The 14941-nt window shown below is 38.7% G+C and overlaps 1 protein-coding gene across 3 annotated transcripts in view; it reads right to left on the bottom strand.

Moving 5' to 3' along the window:
- SLC46A3 (solute carrier family 46 member 3) overlaps positions 1-14941 on the bottom strand; it is a 23258-nt gene extending 8317 nt beyond the window's left edge. For 2 of the 3 annotated variants that reach the window (XR_011600352.1, XR_011600353.1), the window contains exons 1-6: positions 14805-14941; positions 10795-10999; positions 6821-7685; positions 4258-4341; positions 3635-3791; positions 1170-1437 (exon numbers count right to left, since the gene is read on the bottom strand). Coding sequence is in view for 1 of the 3 variants with exons in the window: in XM_070942820.1 (XP_070798921.1) it covers positions 1350-1437; positions 3635-3791; positions 4258-4341; positions 6821-7685; positions 10795-10986 (1386 nt within the window). In the remaining 2 variants the exon portion in view is untranslated. Of the gene's footprint in view, positions 1-1126; positions 1438-3634; positions 3792-4257; positions 4342-6820; positions 7686-10794; positions 11000-14804 lie in introns of those variants that run through there. The other variant, XM_070942820.1, reaches the window with a different exon arrangement.

Genomic DNA, 14941 nt, shown 5'->3' with positions numbered 1-14941 from the left:
AGGAAATTCTAGTTTACAGATTTTTGGACTCAACTAAAAAGCTGTTTGCCTATTGGCTGACCCTTTTTTCCATCCTAGAGTGCAAATGTATGATTTTTGCTGTATCTTCTACATCACAGGTGTCAAACTGGTGGCCTGTGGTCCAGATGCATCACGCACAGGCCACGTCCACCCCAACTCTGCGAAAGGGAGAAACGTCATGAAACGTCACGTGACGGCACGAGTTTGACACCCGTGTTCTACATAATACCCTCTTTACAAAACTAAGTAAGTTAGGAGAATGGAGGGTTATGATTTACAGGGTGGCTCACCACTCCTTCTCTTTGCTTTTCAATTCCTGTAAGGAATATGAATCACTGAACTTTACTGTTATTACATTCCGTTCTTAGCCTTTAAGTCAATATACACTGTGGCCTTCCTTGTTTTCTCCACAATAATCAGTGAAGTTAAGTCTGATTAAGTCTGGATCCGACTGCACTATGGCTGAGAGCAGACTTTATGTACCGTGTTTCCCCAAAAATAAGACCCTGTCTTATATTTTTTTGAACCCTGAAATAAGTGCTTGGCCTTATTTTCGGGGATGTCTTATTATTTTGGGGCGTGTGGAGCAAGACAGGGCTCCTCTTGCCGTCTTACCTGATTGCCAGCTCTGTCTCCTAACCCTAACCAGAGGAAATGGCAGGGACCAGCTGTGCATGCGTTTAAATATTTTCGGAGAGGGCTTATTTTTTTAGGGGGGGCTTATTTTAGTGCATGCGCTCAAAAGCCCGATTGGGCTTATTATCAGGGGATGTCTTATTTTAGGGGAAACAGGGTAGTCCTCCCCAGTTCCAGCCCAATCTCTTACTAACTACTTTACACTTTTTGTATAAACCTATGCATTTGTTAAAAGAGCAGCCAATGAATATAATAGAGGTTAAAGAATTCCAACAGAGACAAAAAAAAGAAGAGATACTTACTTCATAGGGTGATCATGAAGGATTAACCTTACTGACCTAAATAAATAAATCTTGAGAATTTTGAATTCAGGATACAGATTAGTGGATGGATTAGAAAACACATATAATCCAATCAATATTTTAAGCATAACTTGCTTATTTATCATAATAATTTTATAATCTGTGATCTGACAAAGCAAATACATTTTTTTAGTAGACCTATGGCTTTACCTAGTTTGGATCAAAGGGCAAAGGGCAATGTGCAACAGGGCAGCAAGCAAACTTGAGCCAATCAATTATTGCGGAATTCTCAAAATGGAGCCATTGAAAGCACTGAAACTCTAGCAACCCGATGCACAGGTCAAGCCATTATAGAACGTGAGAGCAGTAGCTGCTAGGTGTATTCTCTGTTCAGCTGTTGTCATTCTGGCCAGGACAGCCCTCTTCAGTTGGGAGTTGCGCATAGTCCTCTTCATGCCGAGTAACATACATAAACCAACTGGGGGAGCAGGAGGGGGGAGAAAGGAGATAAGACATATTAATTCAACTGAAAAGAAACATAAGCCAGAAAACTGTCATAAATTGTAATGCAAAAAGCCTAGAATTCTCTTTAGCACGAAAGAGACACAATCTTTCTTTTCTTTGAAGTTAATTTAGGAAGAAAATGTCCATTGTGCCATTTTTAGATTAAGACTAAAGGTGGCTCTAAATTGTTAAGAGCGTTTCAGACACTTTAATATGCTTTCACCAGGACAATTGAATATTGCAGGGGGGAAAAACCCAAATAGACAACAGCAAATTTCAGTGGTTATTTAGAATATTTTAGCTTATAGTTATTTTATATTTGTTGTGTATATTTTAACTTAAATTGTATTTTTAGCATGTTTTATCATAAACTGCCCCAAGACCTTTAGTTATTGGGTAGTTTCAAAGTGTAAAATAAATATATAATTCAAAAAAACCTAAATTAATATGCCTGTAAAGTTATCTCCTTCCCCACCTTCTTTAAACAAGTCATTTTCAAGACTATTTTGTCCAGATAAAATACTAAACAACCAAATGATAATTTCAATTTATCGAACTCTAACTCTATTACTATATGTTGTCTTAATTCTCCTGCTCCACTGTGCTCCAGGCCCATTGAAAATCAGATTCAAAGACCTCCACACTCCAGATTTTCAGAATCAATTAGAAATATTCTCATAATAATTTTATTCTATTATTTTAGTTCTGTTTACATTCTTTTTATTTCTTCTTGTTGCAAACTACCTACTACAGCCCCATAGTGAGATGGGCGGCAAATAAATGTAATAAATCCTAACCAATTTCAAAGTGGATATTTGCAATTTAAATAGATGCTACATTTACAGTGTATACTTCTAAAACTCTCATTCCCACAACATTTAACTGGTAGAAATAAGGCATCATAGGGCAACAATTTTTGAACCAAGATACCTCAAATGTGGTATCTCAAGATACCTCAAATACCTCAAGATACTTCAAACCTACAGAATGTGTCCAAAATCCCGGACTCACTAGTTCCATCATGTGGGATTGATGTTTGGCAAATTTTATAAAACATTTTATCACATAAAATTGATCATGAAACAGTTTATGATATAATACAAAATGTCATAAAACATTTCTTGCACGGATGTTCATGCCACACAGTTCAATATGGGCTGTTTTCAAGGCAGGTGTATATAATAACAGTAACAGAGTTGGAAGGGACCTTTGGAGGTCATCTAGTCCAACCCCCTGCTCATGCAGGAGACTTGTACTAGGGATTTGAACCACCAAACTGCCAACCTTTCTGATCGACAAGTTCAGTGTCTTAGCCACTGAGCCACCTAGTCAGGCTTCTCTAAATTGTATCCCAAATTTTTCCAGTGAAGGGAGTACATTAGAAGTTCTATCACCGTTGTAGGCCCTGAGAAATTTCATAAGGAAACATCTCTAAAAGGACAATTCAAGGGGTCATGGGTTCTCTAGTACTCTATTTATAAAAACAAATAGTGGTATGATCAACATCATGCAGATAAATTTTCTATGGTTTTATTGTTAGTTTTCATTCAAACTGATATCAGAGAATCTGTTTCTAAAATTTCGTTTTTTAAAAAAAGGACTTAAGTAAAATAGTGCAATGTTGCAGGGGGTTGGACTAGAAGACCTCTAAGGTCCCTTCCAACTCTGTTATTCTATGTTCTTCCATTTAGTTAAGAGGTGGTCCATAGCTGGTATGTGACAGTCCTATTCTTCAGGAAATAGCCATCTCTCCTCCCTAGCTTCGTGTGCTTCAATTAAATCATGATGGAATTCCTCCCATAGACCTTTTTCTGACTGAGAAGTGTGGGCAGTCAGGTTGGTACAGAATAAATGGAAAGGGGCATCATAGAAAACAACAGAGTAGCATTTTTATTTAATTTATTTGCAGCTCATCTCCTTTCAAAGTGACCCTGGGTGGCTTACCCCATAAAAAACACATGAAAATAATTAAGGATAAAATGATAATACAAACAAAATCAAATCAAAATAAAATAATACATTTTCTATCATTTTCTACGATTGAAAAATACGACTATATGAACGATGAGAATCGGAAATAAAAACTAATATCCCTTTTGTATGGAGATGACATTTCTGGAAAAATTACAAAACAGATTCCAACCTTAAAAAAATGAATGGTCTCTGCTTACCTCATTAAGCTCAGTGGAATTATGCAGAAGCCAGCTGAAAAGAGAAAACTGAAGCCAGGAAACCATGCTACAGTCACTGCATAGATGGTATTAAAGACAGTAATTGAAATGGTCCCAGTCACAACCTCTAAGCAGGCAATGCAAGCAAATAAAGCTCCTGCCAAAAAGGAAAAAGAAAAACTGGATTACAGAGATCGAGACGTGTGTGTGTGTGTGTGTGTGTGTGCATAACTACACTACACTACACTACACTACACTACACTACACTACACTACACTACACTACACTACACTACACTACACTACACTACACTACACTTACATCATTTCAAAGGTGGCCACCAAATTAATGATGATGATACTCAATGCCATGAATCTGGGTATCCAATGGCAGAATGGAACTTATATTCACCAAATGAAAATGGTGTTATTGGTGCTAGAATTACAATTTTATTATTGTTTTTATTTTTATTATTTTAAAAAAATAATTGGTGCTAGAATTAATTAAGATAACAATACAATATAGAGCTGTTGCTTCAGGGAGAAAATACAAACTGACAGATCCAAGGATTCTGTCGAATTCCTTCGACACCTGCAATTAATTCTGTAGCAGCCCCAACTCACCTTGTTCATTAGGAAGAACTATTTTCGATAACATGGCTCGAATAACTGGAATGGGTATGAAAAGGAGCATCGATGGTATTCTCACTGCAAAATAGATGTCACAAAAGTCAACACTCTTTAACATAATTACCCCAAATAGCTAATTATGGGCCAAATTTATAAATTATTTTAACTTTATTTTTTAACTGTGATGTTTGTATAGATGTTTTTTATCTGGTTGTTCACCGCCCTGAGTCCGAAAGGAGAAGGGCGGTATAGAAATTCGAATAAATAAATAAATAAATAAATAAATAAATAAATAAATAAATAATCAATTTATACTGTGACAAATACTATAACAGCAAATAATTATCTGGGTAACAAGCATGGTAGCCTCTTTCAGAAATCCTCATGGATTTAAATTAAGGAAAAGATGCCCTCCACCAAGGTTGACTCAGCCTTCCATCCTTTCTAAGGTAGGTAAATTGAGTACCCAGTTTGTGGGGGCAATAAGCTGACTTTGTATAAATATACAAAAGTATGAAGGCTACTGCTTAATGCATTGTAAGCCGCCCTGAATCTCTGGAGAAGGGCGGCATATAAATCAAATTAAAAAAAAAAAGGACATTTTCATTACAGCTATTCCTCAATTTACTACCACAATTAAGCCCCAATTTTTTGTTGCTAAACAAGACAATTGTTAAGTGAGTTGTGTCTCACTTTATGACCTTTTCACCACAGTTGTTAAGAGAATCTGGCTTCCCTCATTGACTTTGCTTGTCAGAAGCCAGCTGGGAAGATCACAAATGGTGATTACATGACCCCAGGACACAGCAACTGTCATAAATACATGCCAGTTGCCAAGCGCCCAAATTCTGATCACACAATCACGGGAATGCTGAAACTATTATAAGTGCGAAAATCAGTCATAAGTCATTTTTTTCAGTGCCATTGTAACTTTAAACGGTCACTAACTGAATGGCTGTAAGTTGAGGACCACCTGTGTCATAAGCAATATGTTTGTCAACTTAGAAATTTTGTATGAGTAATAAAAATAGTAGCCAAAATATTTAATGTATATCTTTTTCAGTAGAAATTGGACATTCCTTTGTGTGCACATTTTCAACTGTAGTATGTGGATAGCAATAGCAATAGCATTAGATTTATATACCGCTTCAGAGCTTTACAGCCCTTTCTAAGCGGTTTACAGAGTCAGCCTCTAGTCCCCAACAATCTGGGTCCTCATTTTACCCACCTCGGAAAGATGGAAGGCTGAGTCAACCTTGAGCCTGGTGAGATTTGAACTGCCAAACTGCAGGCAGCCAACAGTCAGCAGAAGTAGCCTGCAGTACTGCACTCTAACCACTGCGCCACCATGGCTCATACGAAGCTGCAAGGTACTATTCATGCATAGCAATTGCAAGAAGGAATTCATTACATTCTGATTTTAAATGCAACATCGGACAGGTGTTGTTTCCCTTAGTTCCATATAGTACCAGTCATGGTTTAGGTGGGGTACGGCATGGTAGAAAATGGACAAAAGTCATGAAATGTATTAAATTAGTTATAATGTTATCTTATTTGAAAGCATTGTGGGGATAGTAGACAAAATGGAAAGTGATCACATTCCCTAAATGACGAACTAACAGAATGAAATCTCCCTAGTTATAGAAAATGACTAAAAGACAAGAAAATAATAGATGTAACATAGCCAAGTATCTCTTATGGGCCTCTTCTGCAAACTGGGGACAGGAAGTGGAAGATTCAGCTCTATTTTCCAATAAAAATGTAGCAAGTAGCTACATTTTACTTTTACTGCTAGCTTTCAGTGGCTAAGTTATTGCTATTTCAAGAGGGTCTTTTGGTATAATTTATATAAATTGTTGCCTCTGGTAATTTTGCTGCTTGCTGTTGTTTTATTGTAGCTTATATTTTACGCTGCTATTATGTTGCCTTACAGATCCTAAAGTGGCCCCCCAACCCCCGGGCAATGATCCACTATTGGCCCACAGCCCATTCAGAACTGGGCAATGCAAGGGACGGGTGAGTGCGCAGCTCCACTTGCACAAGTGGCAGGTGCATGCGCTTATGCGCACCTATCATTTACACAGCACCATTCCCTCCCCCCTCCTCCCGCCAGTCCACAAAGCCGGAAAGGTTGAGAACCACTGTCCTAAAGGCATGGGAATTATAATTTGAAGCACAACATTTCTAAAATTCATTTGCATATTACAGAATTGGAATGTAGAGGTTGAAACTTGTGTTCAGAAAGTCCTGGTTAAATCCCCTGGCATTTCCAACTAAAAGTCTGGGCAGCTGATTACGAGAAAGACCTGAGTCTTGGACCAGTGCCATAAATAATGTAGAAAATAACAAGCACCACCAATTTTCTAATCACTTACATCAATATTTCTTAATCTGGGCACCTCTGAGATATGTTGACATCAGATCACAGAATTTCCCAACTTGGAGAAATCTAGGAGTTGAGATCCACATATCTTAAAAGTGGCCAAGATTTTAAAACACTATCTACATTATCAAAATGTTTTACCATCATCTTTGAACTTAACCAAGTGAAACTTACCCAACATCATCAACAATGTAGTGTTGGCAAAGGCGGTCATGATACTTCCTCCCATATAAGAGAAAATTCCAATAAAAACAAGGTAGCTATCTCTCAGATACCGAGAAAGGAAAACAATCCCCAGGAATCCAGTCACAGAGACTGAGGTGGACACAGCTGAGCCGTATCCGATGTAAATGGCGTCCCAACAGAGTGGAGCATTCAGTTCGTATAGCACATAGAGACTAAGCCCTCCAAACACTGTGAAAAGGTAAGTCATGAATGTGCAAAGCAGCAAGATGATTAAAATTCGCTTCTTACAGGAGGAGGATTTAAAGAGCATATATACTCCAGAAAGAGTGTCTTTAAGACCTTCCCGCCAAGATTGTGTCCGGATTGCAGAGACTTTCACTGTTTCATCCAAGCAAAATATGACATAGAAAATGTTGACCATGTGAAATAGAGAAATCATGGCAAATGTCCACATAAAGTCTATTTCTTTTAGAATGTATCCTGAGACCAATCCTCCCAATCCGGATGTGAATCCAAAGATTAAGTCAACCACAGCTATTCGGATGGTCTTTTGTTTCTGAGTCTCACAGCAATCAACTACAAAGGAAAAGGCTCCTCCAAGAAAAGTAGCCAAGTCTCCAAACAGCCCCCCAACCAAGGAGAAAACAAAGAAAAGGTAGAGGGGCAAAGATAAGTCTGACATAACAAAGAGGAAGATGCTGCTGGTAAGACTCCCCATCAGGGGAAGAACCAATGAGATTTTGCGTCCATATCGATCTCCATTTGCCACCAGGACAAAGGCCACCAAAATGCTGAAAATTGCCCCACATAAGTCTGTTTTCATAGCAAAGAGAGAGGCTTTTTCTTGGACTTCCTGAAAGAAGAAAATAAAACAAGAATAGAGACAAATCAATCAATGTATGAATTATAATTCGACTTCTGGTCTCATCTATAAATAGTAATTCTGGTTTACTTCAAAGCTTTGTGTATAGAAACCAGCAATCAAAGATACTATGAATATTCTAAAGCCATGCTACCAGTATGATAGCTAAATAGCAAATACATTAAAAAGAGCTTTGTAATGGTGTAATGGATTTATTAGACTAAACCTTTTATATACTGAACTCCAACTTATCCAGTGCATGAAATATTAGTTGACAGTAAATTGCTATCTAATGTATCTCTCCTGGATATGTACCTTATTTTTCGGAGTATAAGACACACTTCCCCCCATCCCAAAAAGAGAGTGAAAATTTGGGTGTGCTTTATATACCAAATGTAGCCCCGCCCACCCATACTTTGGCCTCTACCTCCCAGCAATTTGCCTCCTTGCAGCAAACAGAAAAGAGTCCGTTTCAGTTTCAGCTTCAGCTTCAGCACAGCCTGATTAGCACAAGCAGCTGATTGTCGGTTGGATCAGCCTCCCGTGGATCAGCTGTTTCAGGCTGCAGGGATTGCCATTGCCTATTGCCACCTTCATGCGCCTGGCAATCCCTGCAGCCTGAAACAGCTGATCCACGGGAGGCTGATCCAACCGACAATCAACTGCTTGTGCTAATCAGGTTGTGCTGAAGTTGAAACTGAAGCAGGCTATTTGCTGCAAGGAGGCAAATTGCAGGGAAGCAGAGGCAGATTTTTTTTTTCTTGTGTTCCTCCCTAAAAAAGGTAGGTGCATCTTATAGTCCAGAGCATCTTATGCTCTGAAAAATACGGTAAGTAATTTGAATGTAGTATAAACAAACTATAGAATTAGCATGCTTTGAAATGTAACGGATACTATTTGTAACATTATCCAGTGTTCAAGTGATTAGCATTCAATTTGCTTAACATGTAAATAGGTTTGAATCAAGTATGTTATATTCTATTATCAACTTTATCCAGCTGAAATACTGTGAAATCCTTGAAATATTCCATCTTCCCTTAAACGGATGAGGTGAGGGTTTTTAATATTCACTATGCTTCAAGCAATTTGAACAAACCAGCCAAAGTAATTGGAATATATGTTTCTTTGTTCCAAATTCAAATTAAATACAAAAAATTACTTTATACCAAGGGATTGCTATAGCCCAAAACAGCCTGAACTGACTAAAAGATATTTCCAAGAATTTTAAATGTAGTCTTTCCCCATCTTTATCCAGAGATGTCAGGGATTGTAGTTTGGACCTTCTGGATGCAAAATCCAGCCCTGGACCTACAGTTGTACTAGCAATGCAAACTACAGTTAAAAGCACCTGCCAAATAAGAAAAAGACTACAAAGCCACAAAAATGATGATTTGAGAACTTGGAAGAAGATAGTAATAGCAATAGCACTTAGACTTATATACCGCTTTACAGCCCTCTCTAAGCAGTTTACAGAGTTAGTTTATTGCCCCCAACAATTTGGGTCCTCATCTTATCCACCTTGGAAGGATGGAAGGCTGAGTCAACTTTGAGCCTGGGGAGATTTGAACTGCCAAATTGCAGGCAGCTGGCAGTCAGCAAAAGTAGCCTGCAGTACTGCATTCTAATCACTGCACCACAGTGGCTCATTGGATGAAAACGTAATAGCAAGAACAAAGATTTAAAGTTATCTATCACTGTTATTTTTAGCATATTATTTTCTAGTCCTATATTTAATCATTTCAGTATGGCCTCCATACTTTCTTTGGATATTATCATCACAGATTGTGTGTGTGTGGGAAGACACATTAGACCAGGGATGTCAAACTCGCGGGATCATATCGTCACGTGACATGACTTTTTCCCCCTTCGCTAAAACGGGGGTGGGCGAGGCCAACGTGTGACGCATCTGGCCCATGGGCTACAAGTTTGAGATCCCTGCATTAAACAAACTCCAGTAACTCAGCTAATATAAATTGAGCTGGCTTAATTTAGTATGGCGTATAAACGAAAATCAATGTGGTTTGAAACATAGTTATGGAAATCAGAGGGATTTAGGCACTACTAACTTTGGGACTACATCCAATGAAGTTTATATATATCTACATATCAACCTTCACCAATTAATAGATTGGGACAGCAACTGCTTCCTGGCAGCATGGTTAGAAATCCTAAGAGCTGAAATGTGGACACCTGTTGAAATACTGGATTTGGAAGCTGTGTTGTAAAGATTCCTTGAATCAGTTTGACTCCAGGGTACTCCCTGGACATATTTCTATAGTTTGTTTGGCAGCAGTATGGCAGAAGGCTTCTGAAAAAAAGTGCTAAAGTATTTATCCCCAATTTATGGAAAACCCTGAGATGTTCTTGAGAATTCAGAATGGAGGCTAGTTGAAAGATGAGAAAGGACACGTTTGAGTCTGAATAGGATAGGGTTGTGCATTTTTCCAAAACTTTTAGCTCAAAAATAATTTCTGCATTTTATTTTGCAATGCTGATAAAGGCATTTCCTTAGTGAATTGCATGTGTGTGTGACATTGACTGCATCCAAGAAAATAGTGCTTATGGGTTTTTTTTTTTTGTTTGTTTCTGGACTACTCTACAGCCCTCAGATTTGCTGGGGGCTTCCCCTCTAAGTACCGTACTTTTCGGAGTATAAGACACACTTCCCCCCCCCCCCAAAAGAGGGTGGAAATGTCAGTGCGTCTTATAGACTGAATATGGCCATTTTTGTCCTCCCGAAACCCCGCCCCGTGTGTCCAGTTTTCGCAAAAAACTGGTCCATTTTTTTGCAAAAACGGGATACACAGAGGGCTTGCGAGGCCTGCAGAGTGCTCCTGGGGGCCAGGGAGGGCAAAAACCAGATGCGCAGAAGTCAAAAACTATTTTTTTTCTTGTTTTCTTCTTCAAAATCTTGGTGCGTCTTATACTCTGGTGCATTTTATAGTCTGAAAAATATGATAATTGCAGCTAAGCGAAGAGATGCTTTGCCAGGGTGAAACCTCTTCTCTGAACATGTTAAATTCAACATGATCTGCTATTATGCATCATTAATTCTGCTTAACTTTATCTAGGGCACACCCAGTGCATAATCTGATCTTACCTTTTGCTTCACATAGGTTGGGTTGCTTTGATTCAGTTCACAATGAGACATATTATCTTGAACTATGAAGGTAGAGTTGGTTGTTTCTTCCCAGATCCTCTTGTATACATATTGCTGCTTCAGAGGAGTGGTCAAAGAATAGGCAAAAATATATAAGGAAATGGCAGGCTCCAGTAACAAGGTTTTCTTCATTCTTGGGGTTTTGCTTTAATTGTAATTCAGGAAGAAAACAGTAGGTTAGCCTTTTCAGAGGAAGAGAATTCATGCATGCCTTACCATTCTCTCACCGATCATTAACCAAATGATGGAAAAGTTGGTAGGTGATTTATTTTGTGTTCTTTAATTCAAAGGGGTCACTGGGAAATCATGAACAATTCAAAAATCATGTTCTGAGCATGCTGTACTCACCTGGCTTACCTGTTACGTTATACATAATGCATTCTACCAAATACATTTGAGGGTGCATGCTGTACTTTTTAAAGCTAATTTTACTTTCTACTGAGGTATTTTCATTTTCAGCTTTTCAGTTTCTTTTTCTGCCATTAGAAGCTGGTAAGACTCAAAGGAAAAGGAAAATAATGAACAACTTTTTATTTGTAAGCAATGCAATGAAATGATTCAATGGGCTCTACTGAACATGTTCTACAATCTTGGTCTTAGGCATCTTCTGGACACTCTCTGAAGAAGAATTTGTCGCTTTCTAATTTTTAAATGCCAGTGTATTGAGAAGTTGTTCTTTTTAAAAAATATTGGAGTGTAACTGTTTTGTCCGAGAGAACAAACAGGGCGCGGAGGCTCGGCTTTGCATAACACAACTCTTTATTTAACAACCAGGCAACTTCTAACATGTACATAACAGAACGAACGATGCCCGGCTGACAGCTGCTTAAATAGCAGTCTGTCAGTCGGAAGGAACCAATAGGAGAACTGAGTTTTTCCCGCGACGAGCCTGCTCGCGTCTTAACCAATTAGAGCAGGGCGGCCACAGTGACGTCAACGGGTCAGATGTAACTCCGAGGACTTAACAGGAACTTTGGAAAAAGGAGCAGTATACAGTGGCAATGATGAAGACATAGGATGAAAAGGCTGGACATTTCAATGCTTCTCTCTCAAAAGCCTTAGCTCCACCTGTCTTTCTTTAACCAGCTAACTTTTAGAGCAGTGGTCTCAAAAACTTTCTTGCATCAGTGATCGGTTTCAGAAGAAAAATTGTTTTCCACAGGCTGGGGAAGATTTCACACGTACCTAGATCCTGAGCATGTGCAGCAGGTGTGAAAACATAACTTTGCTCGCTTGCCTGCCTCGCTTGTTTTAGAGAGCATTCCAATGAGCTATTTCTCACTAGTCCTAGTGAGAAATATAGGGTTCTTACACCGAGTTAACACTCAGAATTTTAATAAACTGACAGATTATGCTATCACATTGATGTTGCTTCCTACTTTCTCCATGATTATATGACTTAACCTGATCTTTCAGGTCTTCCAACAGTTAGAGAGAGAGAGAGAGAATAAGTACTGCAACTCCACAGAACCCTTAAAAACAATGTGACGCCTCATGAATACAACTAATAATTTCAGTGGGTTTAGGCTGTGGCAATGCTGTCACACTTCCTGTGCAAGGCTGATGGTTTTTTTAAAAAAAATGTAACAAATCCCTCTAAATTGCCACCTGGAGGCCTAGATCCATCATTTCAGAAATTCTACTGAATAAGATAAAGAGCTAAAATATGCATACCTATGTAGCCAAAAGCTAATATATTTACCTTAATCCCACCCCATATCATCACTTCCCCTGGATAGGGGGATATGAAGCTTTGTTCTCTTGGTTTATATCTACAAAGTGGTAAGGATTACAGAACACTAAAAATAATTCTCATTTGTTCCCATCTTGCAAAATAAATGTGCAGATTCTGTTTGATAAATTAAGGAAGGTGCTGCACAGATATGATCTTCTATCGACAGTCAAAATGTTACAAACTTCAAGACAAAGCTTGTTCAGTTTGTGATTGCACAGAGCAATTGCAGCTGGTATGTTTTCATTACAAAAACAGAGTGCTCCAAGTTAAAATATAAAATTCCTACTTTCTCCATGATTATATGTCTTAACCTGATCTTTCAGGTCTTCCAACAGTTAGAGAGTTAACACAATCATTTTTAGGATTATAAAGTATAGAATTTGGAATCTGGCATACAGCAGAGATATAAATACTGGTGGTTTTCAGTTCCACCTTCAGTTTTGCACAAACAGCAAATCAGTAAGTGCAAACTCATCTTGTCTCTTACACTCTGTAAAATTTAAGAGAAGTTGTAAAAATATCTTTTGGAGAAGCATATTTTAATGTCTGGCAGCTACCTATATGGATATTGCAGTAGCAATGTTATTCTGCTAGGTTCTCAATTTGTTATAGTATTGTAATCCAAAAGTCTGGTATGTCAAGCCCCAAGCCTTACTCTCGAGGAGACCTCCTCCTGAGGAGCCACTCCTGTCTTTTGGCAGCTCTGCACGCCCCGTGCATCAAGAAGAGGCTCTTCCTCTTCACTTATGGGAGCTTCTGGAGGTTCTGAAGGCCCTGGATGAATCCCTGCCTATGGCACCACATCTTCTCCAGCCTCCTCATTGTCTGACTCGAGTGCCAGTTGCACAGGCTGCTGGCGCAGCACCACACCAGCCTCCTCGCTGTCGGAATCAGCTACTCGCTGCACAGGCCGCTGACAGGCCACAACAATTATTTAATAAAAACAGCAATAATTTATATCACAGATATTGCAGGTATCTAGGATTGGGATTCTCAGTATTAGCCTTAGGATTTTGGTAGTGACAAATTCCTAAACCCTGAATTTTTAAAACCTAAGTATATTTTGGTTGCTTGTCTCCAATTAATAGATTTAGGGATCTTAACAAACTTGTGAAATTCTACTATATTTTAAGATTTCTCTGTGCAATGCTTTTGATGTCTGTTGAAGTATTTTTCTTTCCTCAAACCTGCACTTGATATTTAATATTGTATTGTTTTCTATACTCTCTAGGAATAATTGTATTAATGAGCAACTTCAATTATTTTAAAACAATAAACAAACACAAATCTGATTTTTATCTACCATAGTAGAGGGTTGGTTTTTTTGGAACAGGAACAAAAAGTAATAGCACAACTCAAATGTAAACACTGGCTCCTTAGTAATCTATTACATGTCAAGATGTTTCGCACAGAAATTCTACCGAAAGCAGTTTATTCCAGGAAGTATAAAAGTATAAAATACTTGTTCTTTTACAACTTCATCCAAGCAGGGTTTTTCTCAATAAACAGGTACATGTACAATACTGTAAAAAAACTGAAGGTCCTATGAGGTTAAAGGGAATTTGGGCATCTTTACATATTCTGTTATCTTCACAAGACATACAGCTTACACAACAATTTCAAGAAACATAAAATGAGTCAATCAGCAAAGGGAGAGCCTTAAGCTACCTCTGAGCCTGAAATAACCTTTTACAAAAACCCCTTGCAAACGCCAGCGCTTTCGGTTGTCAGATCCCAAAACTTTCCTGCATTAGACACAGTAGTCTAACGCAATATTCTGATTATTCAGTTCCAATTTATTCAATTCCCACACAATCTGGCCAACTGCTGGCCAGGTGGGGATGACGGCTGTTATAGTCTAACGGATCGGTTTTGAGAAAACAAAGCGGACACCGCTTCCCACCCGAACATAGACCAATACACACGAAAACAACAACTTTAAAACACTTCGGAATTTTAAATTAAAATCCAGATCCATGCATGAGCGCAGCCGTCGTAACTTAAATGGGGGGCAAAAAATGAAAGGAGAAATGTGGCTAATTCTCTGTTTCATGCATTTTCCCGGAAAGTACATAAAAACATTTCCCAATGTTTTTTTAACATTGCATACGTTGCCAATAAACCCTTATCTTGTCCAGGCGCTCAAGAACATAGCACAAGCAAGCAAATCCGCACTATTGTCCGGCGGTTCTCCTTTCCAACCCCAGCCTCTCACCTCCGAAAAGGCGATTCCAAGCGCTTGGGCGCTTTGGTGCAGTTCAAGGAAATCCGAGCGGTCGCGAGCCGGGAGAAGATGTACCTCGGCTGCGAAAGAGAGCTATTGTAGCCGGCGAACTGCAGGTTCCTCGCCGG

This window comes from Pituophis catenifer, unplaced genomic scaffold (assembly GCF_029215685.1).
Source record: "Pituophis catenifer annectens isolate HBS135680 unplaced genomic scaffold, rPitCat1.0.hap2 SCAF_4, whole genome shotgun sequence".
In the NCBI taxonomy this organism is placed as follows: Eukaryota; Metazoa; Chordata; class Lepidosauria; order Squamata; family Colubridae; genus Pituophis; species Pituophis catenifer.
Note: the sequence above shows the minus strand (reverse complement) of the source record. Positions and strands in the feature narration are given on the sequence as shown.